Source organism: Xylocopa sonorina, chromosome 4 (assembly GCF_050948175.1).
Source record: "Xylocopa sonorina isolate GNS202 chromosome 4, iyXylSono1_principal, whole genome shotgun sequence".
Taxonomy (NCBI): Eukaryota; Metazoa; Arthropoda; class Insecta; order Hymenoptera; family Apidae; genus Xylocopa; species Xylocopa sonorina.
This window is the reverse complement of record NC_135196.1, coordinates 5,333,489-5,349,621: the sequence shown is the minus strand read 5'-3', so window position 1 is coordinate 5,349,621 and position 16,133 is coordinate 5,333,489. Positions and strand designations below refer to the sequence as shown.

Sequence of the window (16,133 nt, the reverse complement as noted above, 5' to 3'; positions counted from 1 at the left end):
GGGATATCCAATCAGGGCGGAATCTGTTCTACGCTTAGTCAGATACATTCGGAGGGACAACATCGTAGTCGTATCCACGCGTCTCGCCTCTCAAAAACTGTTATCTTCTGCTATTCTTACGATATATTACTGCACCACCGGCGTGTTTTATTGGTATGCCATTGCACTGGCATCGCGCAATGAATTTCAAGCAATTATCAGTTTCTAGCCTTCAAAGCAGACCGAGAAACTTCCCACAAACGAACGAAATTACGGTCTCGAGGGGTTAACAATAAATCAATCATGGCTACCGCGCACCCAATCACCACGAAACCGTCTGATCCCGATCATTATCTCGGCGTCTTCGAAACCCAGCGGCGGCAAATATCGCGGCGCGCATTTATGCAACTCGCGTTTCAATTTCATTTCACACGCGGAGGATCGTGAGAACCGGCTCGTTTTTTTCCGACACATCCCACAGGTTGCCCGCTGCTTTCTTTCCCCCGTTTCCATCCACCGTTTGTCCCCTGTTTTTCGCCTGCAGCCGGCGCGGTCGTCGTCGCCACGACTTTCTCGCGTCCGAGAAATGGCCAGGGGCGATCGAGCGACCTTTGGCGAACCGCGTTTCGAGAAATCGACCGCTCTCGAGAGCCGCGACGCGTCGAAACCGCCGGCCTCGCTCGATTTATCTACGCCGCGTTGGATAAAACGCGCGCCGCGATCATTACCACGATTTGCGTCAATGCTCGCCACCCACGTGCACGCACCGTACACGCTGATTAATGCCCCCGATTTCGGCCTCCCCGGATCGTAGCCGTGGCTAGATCGTTGTAGATCGCGGCGCGGGCCGACACGCGAGCAACGACAGCGTCACTTCGTACCCAGCTCGATCGTAACGGTTGCGCAAGGTACCGCGCGACCACATTTCAGGCCTTTCTATTGGTATTTAGAGATGCCATTGATATTCGTCAGTCGAAGATTAGGATCGTTCATTCGTCGACTCGACTCGCCGCGAGCAGAGACGAGCGCGGCTTCTATACGCGCGGATGAGTCCTTCGGTTCGTTTTATTTTAACGATTCGGAGGTAATCCTAGTGCGGTTCAATTTGGTTAAGTTAGACGAAGATTCGGGTAATTAAGTCTCTGGTGTTTGAACGTACGCGAGTTGAGATGCTTCGAGTAACCGAGCTTCGAGTAGTAAGATGTCTGATATATCGTCGATTTTTATTCGTTATTTATGGTTATTGCTCCTCGTGCACGTGCATCGAGATATATTTCGTGGCTAGGAATAGTTGGATGAAATTTACTTGAAACGCGAAACCGTACTTGAGGTGCGGTAAATAATGGATTCGGATTGGTAAATTGGTTTGAAATTATCTCCGCTCGAGCAGTTTGAGTTTGTAGAACTTAATTAATTTGAACGAGGTTTTCGCAATAAATTTTAAATAATTCCGCACAATCACCTTCTGTTCAGTATTACCTCGCATCGTACGTGTGTAATTTTCAAACTGAGAACCTGTTGGATAACTGAATAACGATGGGGCCTATAGAATATATTACATATTATAAAATAAGGACAAACGAACAATTAGGGAAATGAAATCGTGTCTAGCATTTAGAAAGGCTATTGCGATCCAGTTTCGAAATACGAATTATCTACCATCGATTGTCAAAGCTCTGAAAATAAGATCCGTACTAAATCCCGCCTGACCACTTTTCAGGCCTTGGTCAAATGACCTTTCTATCGTTGTCTAGAGGTGCCATTGATCTTCGATGTGGTCAATACCACAAACTCGGCCAGCATTCGACTCGATTTATTAATATCGCGTAAGCCGAGACGATTTGTCGTTTTGCTTATCGATCGAATCGATCGTTCATCAATATCGCAAGTAGTACATGTCGATTATTTATGTGGCAATTTTGAAACGCAAAATTTCATTTCAACGATCGAACCGACTAGAATTGAACTTGTACAAATCTTCATTAAGCACGTGGTATATTAAACAATATTTATATTTATAAAAAAAATGTTGAAAATTAATATATTTCGTTAGTTATTAAGATATTAACATATGCGTGTGTCTATCGTTTCAGACACTATAGCTGCAATAAGAGAAAACGAACGAAAATAGAAATGAAAGTAATATTAGTCATGCATGAAGTACACGGCTGATCAGTCGCTAATTACTTGTTTGAAAAAATCATTTATAAATTTACAAGTAAACTATGTAACGCGATAGATTTGAGAAGAAATAAAACGTTTGTCCTCAAATGTTTTGTTGAACGCCATTGAAATAAAAACAGCTCGATTTAGGTCGACGCGTAACTAAGCAATCGAGGATGCAAACCTGAAGTCGAGGATGGATGCAAAGCCGCGAGCATTACTTTCTCGGATCGGAATGATATAATTCCAAGGTACACGCTGTTCCTCCACGCGATTACAGGCTGTTCGATGACAACAACCATCGAAACGATCCCCGTCAGCGTTTATCTCTCAAGTACGCGATTCCAAGCAGAACTAAACACTGGTATTATTAAATATTGAACGACTACGCGGTATATTCTCGATTCGACGTCGACGCGTTTCCGCTATACCTTTTTCTACAACGTGAAAATCTATTCGGAAGTCATAAAACACCTACTGTTCTTAATAATACTCCAATATTCTACACAAGTGCCAAATTCCTTCAAACTGTATATACATTCTATATTTTCAACTTACTTTTAATTTCACAATTTTCCATTCACTCTGTATAATTAAAAAAAAATATAAAAAAATGTTTTCTCCCGTAAAAAATGATCGCATAGTTCCTAACTCACGCGATATTTAACGTATCAATTCGTGGAGTCTAAAGCTGGTTCTAATCGCGATTATTTCGAAACGACAAACGCAACAAGTGTATTCGAGCTCTCGAACAATGTTGCACGTGCATACACGTCGGCGTGCATCGACGTGTCCGGTGGTCGTGGAACGAAAAATCGACAAATCTCGCTTATGTAAATCGGCATTGTTCGGCGGACGTCCGAATGATCGGTGTATTGTGCCGTGCGCGTGTAAATCCGTGCAGTTCGAGTGAAAAGTTCGCCAGCCGTTCAGGTTGGAGAACAAAGGGGGTGGGCAGGCACTGAGTAACGCGCGTGGAAAAGGCACCGTCCGAGCATTTAAACATTTTTGCGCCGGAATAATACCGGCGAATTCTTTGGTCCGCGTGGCCCCGAAGCCGCGCGAAGGAAGGGTGAAGAACGGGCGAAAGGGCGAAACGAGAAAAACGCGGCGCTGTTCCAGGAAAGTCGAGAAGGTCACCACCGCCTGACTCTTTCTCGGCTACCAGAAACGAATGAAACAATGAGTCCGCGGGCAAGAATTGAGTCGGTCCTTCGTTCTTGCCATCGTCGTGGATATAATAAGTATTTCTCCTCTTTTTTGCTGTTTCATTCTCTTTTTTCGTCGAGTTTCAACGCGCCACGCCGTTCTCGGACGGTATTGCGCGTTTCAAAACGCGAGGGATCAATTTTAACAAGAGGTTTTAACGATCGCCTTCATTGGCGCAAGGAATAAGTGTTATATGACACGTGTAAATGAGAAATTATTACTGCTCGTGGAAAGGAAATGTGTGTTCGCTAGATAAAACCTTGTGTTTACATATGAAAAATAATTGGCTAAACGGATAATTGCAATAGGAATTATGCTCGATTACATATCATATCCGAGTACGACAAATCAATTTAAATGCTCTAGTCTTTCTACTGTTCTCGTAAGTATCTCTATTGCATATTAATTGGCTTCATTTCACCGTACGTTCTACCAGCAATCGCCGATTTTAATTCCCGAGCCATTGAATATGTTTAATAATCCGATTAAGATCGACTGAGAAGTATCCCTTGTGGATTTGCGGTAACAGCGAAACCGGCGAACCGAATTATAATCACCCGTGCAGCTATACCCACGGTTCGACGAATCGACCTTTTGACGTCACTCGAATACCACGAGAGAACCCGGTGCATACTTCTTTCATCGCTGACATTTATCTCTCCTCGTCTACATTACTTTGCAATTGTCTCTCGAACTGCATCGAGAGCGTAAACGCGTGCGCCGTAAAGAACCAGCCGCAGAAGGAAAAGAGAAAAAGCCAAAAGAAAGAAAAGTCGCCTCGAAGCCTGGCAAGCAATCATCGCGCTTTTTGCGAACCACCCTCGGAAACGTTAACGATCCTCGTAAAACCACCCCGCGACGTCCGCTCGCGATCGAATATCGTTCGAACCGCCATTCGAATTCGGTCACGCTCAGCTACGTGCGACTCGTTCAAGGACTCCGATTCTATCGTTTATCGATACGGCCCAGGAGAATTCTATTAATAAAACACCGCGATTTTCCCTCTTCGACCCGCGCGTCCCCGCAACGGTACTCCCCTGGCGCGTGCGCGCGCGCGCGGGATCGTAATTACGATCTCGCGAGTCCAGTTATATAACAAACGGCTCCTAACGTTTCGAACCCGCGTATCCTACGTAGACGATATCGTTACCCATTACGCGGCATTCCAAGCGGCGCTGAAACGTTCAGCGAACGGGCGCATCCGGCGTCTCGAGGGTACGAGGAAGCCCTGGGTGTCCGCGACACTCGTCAGCCGTCGAAACGGGACGTGGATACGTGCGAGCGAGCAGAGAAAGAGGCGAGGTACGCGAATCCGCGAAAGTCGCGTCGTGGAAACGAGTCCGGTGCAATTACTACGAGGCTGCTATCCTCGGACCAGGAACGAACGACCAACCACGCCCTCGCTAATGCGAGACCGGGACAGGATTTCGAATTGCCTCGGCAAGGACATCAACTATATGTAACGGCCGACACAAAGACCGGCTAGCGAGATTTTTTAATTACACCCTGTTTACGCGGTCAGCCGCGAGAGAAGTACGCTCGCGACCGTCCGGCTTGTTCTCCACCGTCCCCTATCAACGACAATGAGATTTACGATCCTCGATGGCCACGCGTTCCTCGAGTTTCGAGAATCTTACTTTACGGACGAAGAGATTCCGTGTCGATTTTTGTCCGCGCGTACGCGATGCAGTTGAGAGGGGTGCGCAGCGTGGTTTTAGAATCGTTTAAGGTGCAACGAGTTCGATATATAAACCGCGAGCACTCGAGTTGGAGCAGCGGCTACGTTTCTTGCGCGTGACGGATAGCTTGGAACGAAAGCGAGTCGTACTTGCTCCATTTGCGAGTTGATCCTTTTTATTTTCGTTACGATTCATTTTCAATAATTAAACGTACGTTCGCGTACTGTTATAGTGGAAACGAATGAAAAACACTCGGTTCAATTAGCGTGTTTATAAAGATTTTCTTCGGTTAATTAAGTACACGCTCGTGGGTCTCGTAGTCGTTGACTGAATTGCAACCAAGTGGTTAAAGCAGTAGGTATCATACGTATCAATTTAGAGTGAAACAAGAGCCATTGGAATATACGTAATTTTTGCTGGTAACGAACAAGGCTGTCTATTTTAGTAGCATAGAATTCTAGGCTCGTCTAATTCCAAAACCGATTATCTTTGGCTTGAAATTTTGACGCATCGCAATTAACTGTGTTTGTAATCGTTCATATGTGGAATTTTTACAAGCAACATATTACTTGGATAAAATAAAATATCGTGGAAACGAACTCGTTTCTGTGCTTTTCGTGTTTCATTGAATTTTCTAATAATCTACGAATGAATAGAATTGGTTACTGTTATTTTAATTAAGAAGATGGCTTTCGTGCTTCGTTAGATTTCGTATTTATATTCGCCTTTTATAGATTATCGAACGCGTATGCGAAATTGTATTAATTGAAAAAAAGGAAAAAGAATTAAACTGTTTGTCGAATTCAGGGTCCTACAATTTATAAACGCAGAGTTTAAATGAAAGGTATCGAACGAAGGCCGCGTGAATCATAAAAGCATGTAAATTTTTGAAAAATTGAAACGAACGAGATATATTATATTATTGCTGGCTTGCGACTAATTTTATGGGCACAATAAAATATAATTATCGTTATTGTGCACACTTGGAAATAAATACGTTGGAAACTTTTAAGAAGGCCATGGAGATGACCGAACGTATCCGTTAAATGTGTAACGCGCACGTATATGCGTGCAACTGTCGAATTAGATAATAATAGTGTAACCAGTTAGAAAAATGCTACGCTTAGGGAATTGCACGAAAATAAATAACTCGTACCAACGTCATTATCAAGCATGCAGCTAAAATAGATCGACGCTAAATGTGTTCTTATTGAATATTAATGTGTAAATGTATAAATAATAACGTAATCGCATCAACGACGAAGTTTGCATGCGATAAAAAAGAACCATTCGACGGGTAGGCTAGTGATACTTAATTATTCCTGGTATTTCCATGCTAACTTTACCAATGATCAATCGAGTGCAAACATTGAACACGGAATGAGGTGTCGTGCGCTACAAGTGGGGGTTATTTTAATAAGATTAGATCACGATTCAGGCTCGACGAGCCATTAAAAACTTCGAAGAAGGTTAAAGACATCGATAATGCGTGTCTAAGGTAAAATGGAAAAAAGGAGAAAAAATGGCAAATATAATTTGTACGCGTGAATCGAGGGACAAGTGTGACCGTACAGATTAGCGACATTTTAGATGCGTATGAATATGCTAATGCGAAATTCATGTCGTTGAGTCTTATAAAGTTCTTTCATGAATAAATAATTCTATTACAGAACGTACCTATTAACTATTTAACCATTCGACGCGATAGAAAAAGGAGAACGTTTGAGAAACGCGATTAAACGAATCCGAACGCGAAATGATATACCGAACGAAGGAAGTAGGTACTCTACTTGCCAGAGAAACGCAAGTACGCAGCTGTCCTCTATAATTAGTAGCGAAAAAAAATAACGAAAACTATCCAAATAAATCAACTGACATCGAACAAGCTACTATTAAGCTAATTATAATACCATAGTAGCGAGCAATCGTATCTATCCCAAAATACGTGAATAAACCATACGATTGGCTAATCAGTGATCGCTGATTAAAGATGGCAAGGTATTTTCAATATTTCCAGAGCTGTATCCCCGTTTCACTCAGCTGTTCAATTGTCCGTGATACAGAAGCGATATAAATTTCCTATGAGCGCCGTGCAGTGAATTGTAAAATAGAAATAGGTCGAACGTATCGGTTTCCCGCTGCACGTGAACAGTTATCCGCGGCACGAGGAAGAAATCCAAAGAAGAACAACAATTACTTCTTTTACGCGCGGGGGTAAAAATGTCTCGCGAAAGCGAAATTCACGGCCGTTTGGCCGTCTGGTATTTACGAGCGGACGAATAATTTTTACGTCAGCCACTGTACGCGATGTGCAACGAAGAGGAGACCGGATGAAAAGAACTCGATTCTGTCATCGTTCTCTTCTATCGAGTCTCAAGTGCCTTATCTCGCGTGCGACATCGTATAAAAACTGTTTCATGTCACAGACATTGAAAGCAACAATTTTTATCTAATTATTTTAAGGAACTGTTTAATGTGTATTAATATCTTGTGCAACACAGTATCCGCTTTTATGTGGAACACCAGTTGCTCCAATACGGTGAGAGTGTCGAAGAAATAAGTACAAAGCGATATGATTGGTCAATTATTGATATTTTTAGCAGAGACATGTATCTCTGATGGCTAGAAAAGGAAAATAGTAAATTCAACTCTGCTGTTTTGTATCGTTATCGGTGTCTTATACGATAATTACCTACGATTAGCGATTATCGCGAGAACGAAGACGCATCCCCCTATGTGAAATTTCGGGACGAAGAAACGACCCGTTTCGCTTCCGTTTTTACTGCAAAATTTTCCATTACGTACCAGCCGAGTGAATTTCTCGTACCTGACTACCGACAGTTTAGTGGTAGTAGATTCGAAAGTTAGCCTTCCGCGCGACCGTCTCCGACTGTTTGTGTCTTTCTACGACAGTGCCGTATCTACTTAAACAAACTGGGACAATGCGTTCGTAACAACGAAACTGCGTTTCCATCGATCCACGGGGAAGATAAGAGACTCGAATAATTTCAATCATCCACGTAACCTCGATTGAATCGTGGAAGAAGCGTGTCCGTTCCGACTGGTACAAATTGGTGCTCGTTACCATACAATTTAAAAAGCCGTACGATACGTTACGTTCGAACGAAAACTCTGCATAAGCGGAATAAGATTTTTGAAACGCATTGGACATTCGAGCAATATCTCAAAACAGACGAATTAATTAGCTTCAATATTTTCATGAATATGCTTATCATTGTAATATCTCATCTTATGTTCTCTGTAATTTAGTTTCGCGAATGTAAGCGGTTTACGATAATAATGTTGTGCGATGAATTATGCTGTCTAATAAAATGAAATTCATTCCTCGATTGCATCATGAAACATATGGTTATCTAAAATTGAAGAAGTTCTAAGAATAATCGGTGGTTGATCTAATTAGGTATTGCTACAATCACTTTTAAAAATCTATACGATTTTTAATTGTATGAGAAACAAAGTGAAAAGAATGAATATTGAACATTTAGATTTATAGGAATAATGTGATCGAAGCCAGGATTTTTATTAGGAACTTAAGCATTATTCGTTACAAATTAGTTTGCGAAGTTATAAAATATTCATGCGTTCTTTATCAGACATTTACATACACCTGGATGAACACAAGAATACTCGTGGCATCGAGTGTAAAAATTATGCCAGCTGCTTTGTAGAAATACATTTTCCAATTTCACCGGAAACTTATTAACTTTAACCAAAGTTCATCCGAAAAGAAAAGATGAAAAATATTTGCAACGATGTAATATCGACTCTTATTTAACAGATCGTGCGAAATAACGATTACACAAGTATAAAACCAACGCGATTCCATCGTACACTGTATACGCATATTTCGAAAAAAGTTACGCGCGTCTGCCATACGTATAAGGCATTTACGCACACCTGATGAACGCGAAAACGTACCTAGCGGGACAAAAATATTATGCAAGATGTTTCCTAGAATTCAGCCTGTTATCCATCGGCATAGATATTCAAGCCAGATAAATTTATCTCGCTTATTTGCAAATACGTAGCGAGGAGAGCGCGATTTTAGAGGTGACTAACGAAAGGACAGATGCTACGCGCGCCGCTACGTGTACACAACTTTAATCGTCCCGGAAAAATTATCCGGGTCCTGGTTGACGATGTGACCATCGTTTTTGCTCATTATCGTCAACCACCAGGCTCGGAATACGGCATTTCACTTGTAAAACACCCGTTGCCTCTCGAGCGACTCGGGTCAAATTAATTCTAATTGCCTTTACGTACGTGCGCCTGGCGTGCAAATAACTTTTATCTCGAGAGTTTACAGTTTTCTCAAGACTGCCATTAAAAGTCGCGTTCAATTCGCTAATTCATTGTTCACGCATTTCTACAGATTTACACGGGAATAATCATTTTGGCGGGAACATACGTAGGGGGTTAATAAATAACATACGTAGGGTACAAGGTATTGTGCAATGAAATTGTAAGTCGAAATTATTACCTAGTTCAACTACTATCTGCAACAATATTTAAGTTAAAATATATCTGTCGTATTTGTGTAACGTATTTAATAAAAATATCAATATCTTAAGGAAATAGTGTTTTTAATATGCACAGCGTTGACTACTTTAGCAATGCATATTATAAATTCCATCTAATGGGAATAATATTCGTGTCGCGCGTAACATACGTTTGAATGGCGACAGTTTTCGCGCCAATTCTTTACGTGCTATTGCGTATGTCTCAGAACACGATACCTGAAGAATCAGTTCTTATACAAGTTCTTTTCTCAAATAACTTTGAAAGCATAGAATCTACACCCGTATGCAACATTATTATATGAAATATGACAATGGTCGCATTCCATCGTTAACCATTAACATAATAGCACATATTTCTTTGTTAGGAAATCAGCGTTACGTTCGCGTCTACCAATGAAGTAAGAAATAATCTGCAAATGGCGTATGACATCATTTTACGCAAGCTTAAGTTAAAAAGCAGAAGAGACCCGACCAGAAATACTTCGACGTCGAAAGAACGCAACGGTACGACACAACCACGGTTACGCTAGTTGTTATTCCCCGCGCAATGCGGTATTTTATTGCTCGCGGAATATAAACAAAAACAAGGGACTCACCGTTTCCACCATGTCGAAGCCTCCTCCGTACACCATTTCGTTTCTGCGCCTCCGTGCTCTATCACACTTTTGACAATCTCTCCTTCGTCTGCCTGACGGCGTCGGCTCGAAGGATGACAGTCGATCTCTCGAATCGAGAAGAGAGATCGACTCACTCCCTAGAGTGGCTCCAGTCTTCACGTGGATGCAACGCGCGACGCAAGATCCCGCGGTGTCGTCCTCTCAAAACCCCGTGTTTCGTTTCCAACGAGTCACTTAATCGTTTCTCCCCTTCACCTTTCGTCCAGTGTCCCCGTGTCTCTGCTTCCCGCTTACGGTCTCGTTTTCGTAGCTGCTTTTCTCGCGCGTCGTCGAACCTCCCTCGAGTTCTCGAGGCCTTCGTTTGCCGCGTGCGACTGACTGACTGAGCGCGCGGTCGCCGCGAACCAACTTCGAATTCGAGCGTGCCGACCGTAGCCGACCGTAGCCGAGCTTAGCCGAGCGCTGTCTCGACCTACTATCGCGCGGCTTCCTCGCGAAAACTACCGATGCGACGATCCTTGCGCACTGACAACACCTTCCGATATATTCCTCTGGATCCACACCAACGATTACCTTCGAAAGCTTCCTCCTCCTCCCACCCCTCGATATTCCATCCCTTCGAACCCGTACGAACCTCGCGATTACCTCGCGAATCCGTAACCGGCGCACAGATTCGACGCGTTCTCACGTGTTCTCCTCGAGCCGCGTCGATCCACGAATCACTCGATTCGGAGGCTTTTGCGAACGACACTCGCGCGGGATTGAACCGGCACTCTGGCTTAGTTTCGACGGACGATGGTTTCTTCCGTCGATCGTGGACGATTTATGCGCGTCGTGTGTCTCGAGTCACCTTTCTGCGACTGTTCGGAACGAGAGTCGCGGCACGAGTTCGTTCAAGCCGTTGACGCGACCTACTAACGAGCCGCGCGCATGCGCACGGTCCTCTCCGTTTTTACCGATGATACACGACCACCGCGTAATTTGCTTAACGATTTACAATTAGCGTTTAATTTTAATTTTGTTGCTTTTGAAATTATTCTTTAATCGTTTCGTCAACTGTATGGACGATAAATTTTGAAGACGAATCGATGGAATTTAGTTTGAAATTGTACGACACTGTCTATGTACATCTGTATTATTTATTGCTGCATGTTTCCATTTCAATTAACCATAAATTGTATTCCAATTAATGCATCTTTGAGATGTATCCCGTAACGCAATAAATCGTGTCCTTTGCCAATTATTTATAGAGGATTCGAATTTTGTAAAATATTTACTGTCCCTCAATGTTTCGTTTTGCTACGTTTTACAAAATACCACGATTTCTCCATTTAGTTATACACTTTCTAAAGAAATTGTCTTGCTTATAGCCAACACACTCCTACAGATTTTCAGTATCACTGCGTGAGTAACGATGACGTCTCTATAGTACCACTGGATTAGAAACAACGAACAGGTCTACGATAATTCTTCCAATAATACAATCCACTTCGAAATCTAGACTCGAATACGATAAATTAAAATCAAGACAAAATTTACAGCGAAATTTTCTAAATAATTTCGAGAGAAATCTTAGAATATGTCCCATGAGAGACTAATAAACTTTGCGCGAAACGATACCCTTAATACAAGATGGATACGATGGAAAAGCACGCGATCGATCGAAACGAATGGCGCGCGTTTATACGGTCGCCATAATACGGAAACGATCCGCACGTTCGCGATGTAAAACGCAGGGAAAAAACGGTGGAAAAAAAAAGAAATCGAGAGATGTTATCGTAAGGAGCGAAAATAGCCGATGAAAAGCTTTGTTACGGCATTCTTGAACGGGACGGCAGCGTAGAATCCGCTACCAGCCTTGATCCGACAGTAAATATCCCGGTACACGCGTAGCGGGCTCCTTGGAAACGCACTCTAACGATCCGCGCGAGAGCACGCAGGTATTTGCGTGGGCGATTAGTCGGCGATTAGATCCGCGACACGGTTTATGGAGGAAAAGTGGACACAATGGCCCTTTCTGACTTATGGCGATGCAGGACGATGGCGCCGCGCCGCTACGGAGGATTGTGAAACGGATTCCAGGCCAGAGCCTTTCCGGCTCTGACGTAAAACTTTCCAAAGATTAAGCCGTCTGCGAAAAACCGGAAATTGCTGGCTCGTTTAATGGTATACCGTGTAGCGCGTAGGTTACATGATGCTGCGGTTAATAAGAAGCGCTCGTACGCGCCGAGTAAAGCGACCATCGAAAGTGGAAGAAATTGTTCGGAAAGTATGTGCATGCGATTTGAAAAATTGTGACATTAGAGTCTCCGTTGCGCAATATCGCTCGAGTGATTGATAGACTGCCGACGTTTACGTAATAACGTCAAATAGTTACAAATGCGATCGAAGAAATGGAACTTCTCATCTCGTAAATGCTATAATGACTAAACTTGTTTATATTTACCGTCTTGCGCGCATTCTGTATGTTTTGCACGCGTTTTAAATTCACCAGAATTGCACAAGCGTGCTCGCAAGGCGATAATAAATATTCATTATCGAGAGCAATTGAAAAATTATTTATTCTTTCTAAGGTGTTATCAAGCTTTTGATCGACTCTTGGTTAAGACGAATGAAATTCTACGAGGATTAATATTACCGCGGCACGACAGTCGTAACTCACGAGGAATGAAAAAGATTGATTCGATCCCACGGTGAATCTCATGAAAAATGATTTTACAAGATACGCGTCATGACGTCGTCTCTATCATTACGCGATACATGCGCACCTACAAAACAAGGAATGCTCAGGATACTTGGGATGTTTCGTGTCAACAGAAGCAAAAGCGCGTGCCAGCTCGCATCGCTATACAGATCATGCGAACGCTGACTAATCCGATCGGTGGTAGGAAACTCTTTAAGTCTTTTTAACGTTTTCTGTGCCGAAACGGTAACGGAAACCGTGGATTACCGCCACGCTTTTAATCGTTGAAAACACGGCTGTCTTCCAGCGTGCAAATTTACTCTTAATTGTATCGTTAGCAGTGTAGCGTTGATTAAAGGAAACGATCAATCATGAGGCAACAATCACCGTGAGTTTTTACATCCACGTGCGTCACATATGTTAATTCGTATTACCGCTGTCTCAAAAAAAAAAGACAAGAAAAAAGTTACGAACGAACGAATCTTACGCGGTAAACCGTGCGGTTAAGCTGATCGTTTGAAAAAATTAGCGTTCGTTCCTCTTTTTTCCTCTTTCAATTCTTTTCTTCAGGTCGAACATTTTCTGACTTTTTGCTAAATGATTCACGAATAACCTGCGCAACGTTACGTGAGTCACTTACTTATGTACAGAGTACGCGTTCCTTGATTATTTATTCGAGAAAACCGCAAACATCCTGATAAATAAATCTAACGTATGTATGATTGGTTATCTAATTACATGGTTAGATAGTAGATGGATGCAATATGGAGATTGAAATTGATATATATATATAGGAATGATTTTTGTTGAAATAAATCTCCAATTTAAATAAGGACATTAATTACAGCACCGGCGACTGCAATGCGCCTACACGGGAAGAAATAAAATACTGTAGACTATTGTATTCTGTTACAGTTTCTTTGCCAGCAATAACAATGTGTAGTATCTGACAGCTTAAAAGTAGTTTAATTAACATTTCATAATTTCAAACGCGTTCGACTCCCACGCAATAAAATTATGAATTACCCTTACGCGATAATTTTATTATTTAAAGAAGCCAGCAATTATTTAACAAATTGATACTCAAGTTTGAGGAAGCATAGATCATAAATTGTCCGAATGGTAGAACCGAGTAATTTGTAGGGCCATACACAATCGTTCTCGTGCTTTGATCGACGCGAATCCACTATGACCGTGGAAAAAATTCTTATGCAAATAAAGGAGATACGTACGGGAGTGAGATGATAAATTTTACCGCTCTATTGATCTATCGATTTCAATGGCTCTTATTACCCAATAAAAACACTTTGAGCGTTATTGTAGAATCGTTCACGGGCTAACGAACAGGTCTCTACCAGTTGGCCGCGCTCGAATCGGTCTTTCCCCGTTGCGAAAGTCCGTATCCGGCTGGGAAATTAATTCCTTTGCACTTGTTCGAAAAAAAAAAATCGTTTTACGTTCATCGACGTAAATTCTGACATATAAACGCGCTTTCCTTCCTAACGTCTTATTTATATCGTAACTGTGGCTTCCTATTTTCACTCCGTTGCGATTCGCGCCAATTTGTCCGTGTTAAGTAACACCACCCAGAGTTATAGTTACGAGACGATGCGCAAACAACGCGAAACCTTTTTTTTTTATGAAAATCGCACGAGCAATATGCAGAAGTAGATCGAACATATTTTACAATGTAAAACCAGCGACCATAAAGACGTATAATTTATGACAGCAAAAATTCTAACGATGACTCGGAAGATTACGAGTATGAATAAAATTTCAAAGAAACTTTAATACAATTTGCGCTATGTTTAGAAAATAAAAAAGTAATCGATACGAATGATTTGTAAATCATTTGTTACAGATGTTATTTCGAACATAGGAATATTAAGTCTCATCCAATCCTTCTACAACTTTCCCAGTTTATTTCGTATTGAAATTGTTTTCAATATTTGCGACAATGCAACGAGCACGCGAAACGCAATTTCTTCTCGCGGCTCCGCAAACGCGGCGGAACAAAGGAACCGGTTATTTCATCTTTTAGCAACGATCATCCTGTTCGTAACCGTCGCGCGGTTCGTCTGATTGGATAAGCAGAATTGCGTCAGCGGAACGGAAATCGGGGGAGCTTGATTCAGTGGAAACAGTCTGGTCCGTCGCGCGGGTCTGTTTTGCCGCGGCCGGTTCCGCGGGAGAGGATCGTGTGAGAATCGTAGCAGCGCGGGCAGAAAATAAAAGCGAACGATGCGACGATGACGTCGGCGCGCGGAGCGTTAACGTCGTTCAGCTGTGAGAAAGCACGGGAAAGGGGGAAAAAAAGGGCGGAGGATTTATGTCGCGAAGAAAAGAACTGCGGCCCTCGTACGCGGCTGGTCCAAGTGCAAGGGCAACCGCCGCCACCCTCTTTTCGCAATCTGCGACATTCGTGGCGGATACGCGCTACGGGTCGAGCGTCCACCACGTTCTCTCTCCTCCTTTCGGAAACGGTACGTACTAGCTGACACGGAGTGCATGTGTGTGCTATATCGGAGTTACTTTGTCATTGCACTTCATTCTTTAATACAAACGTGGTGATATAAATTCATAGTTTGGAAATTGAATTGAAGAAGTATAGATTATTCTGGCGAAGTTCGAGATACTGCAGAAGTATGGATGCTCTTTTAGAGGGTTTTGCATGTGAATGAGCTTAGAAAATTGAAGAAATATATATCTAGTACTGTGATGAAGTAAGTTTTACTTTCTATCTCTCAATGCGAGTGAGAAAAAATATTATTCATACAAGAATTGAAACGCAACCATAAGTATATCTGGGTATTCTCCATATAAAGCAGGACGTTTGCATCACAGAAAAAGGAAAAGACAAATTCATATGATTTAAATAGCTATACAATATTCCACGTTCAACAAATATTACAACGAAACGAGTAGAAATCAAGAATCGGGAATTGCAAGTGACGAATTGAACGTTTTCACGTTCCTCGTTAGAAGAAAAGAAAAACGGAACGGACGCCTGAAATGATCGAAAGAGCTTTTAAACCGACTTATCCATCCATTAACTTGCAACCATCGGATTAAACGGTTCTCGGCGAGGCACAAAGGAAAAAACGGGCAAGACATTACCGTATCTTAGCCGGGTCGATGCTCAAGAGGAAAGTGAACCAGATCACTTTTCCTTTCATCGAAATTTATCGATCGCCCCGATGATCCGCTGTAACCGTGGTATCCAATTATCGTGATGCCATCGGTATATAACCGGGGACGGAAA

General features: G+C 42.4%; 1 protein-coding gene across 3 annotated transcripts in view; it reads right to left on the bottom strand.

Annotated features, from left to right (window-relative positions):
* Ets98b (DNA-binding protein Ets98B) overlaps positions 1-10,440 on the bottom strand; it is an 82,884-nt gene extending 72,444 nt beyond the window's left edge. For all 3 annotated transcript variants that reach the window (XM_076894348.1, XM_076894347.1, XM_076894346.1), the window contains exon 1: positions 10,168-10,440. In XM_076894348.1, coding sequence (XP_076750463.1) covers positions 10,168-10,203 — 36 coding nt within the window. In that variant the 5' untranslated portion in view covers positions 10,204-10,440. The remainder of the gene's footprint in view (positions 1-10,167) is intronic.
* Positions 10,441-16,133: the final 5,693 nt, after the last annotated feature.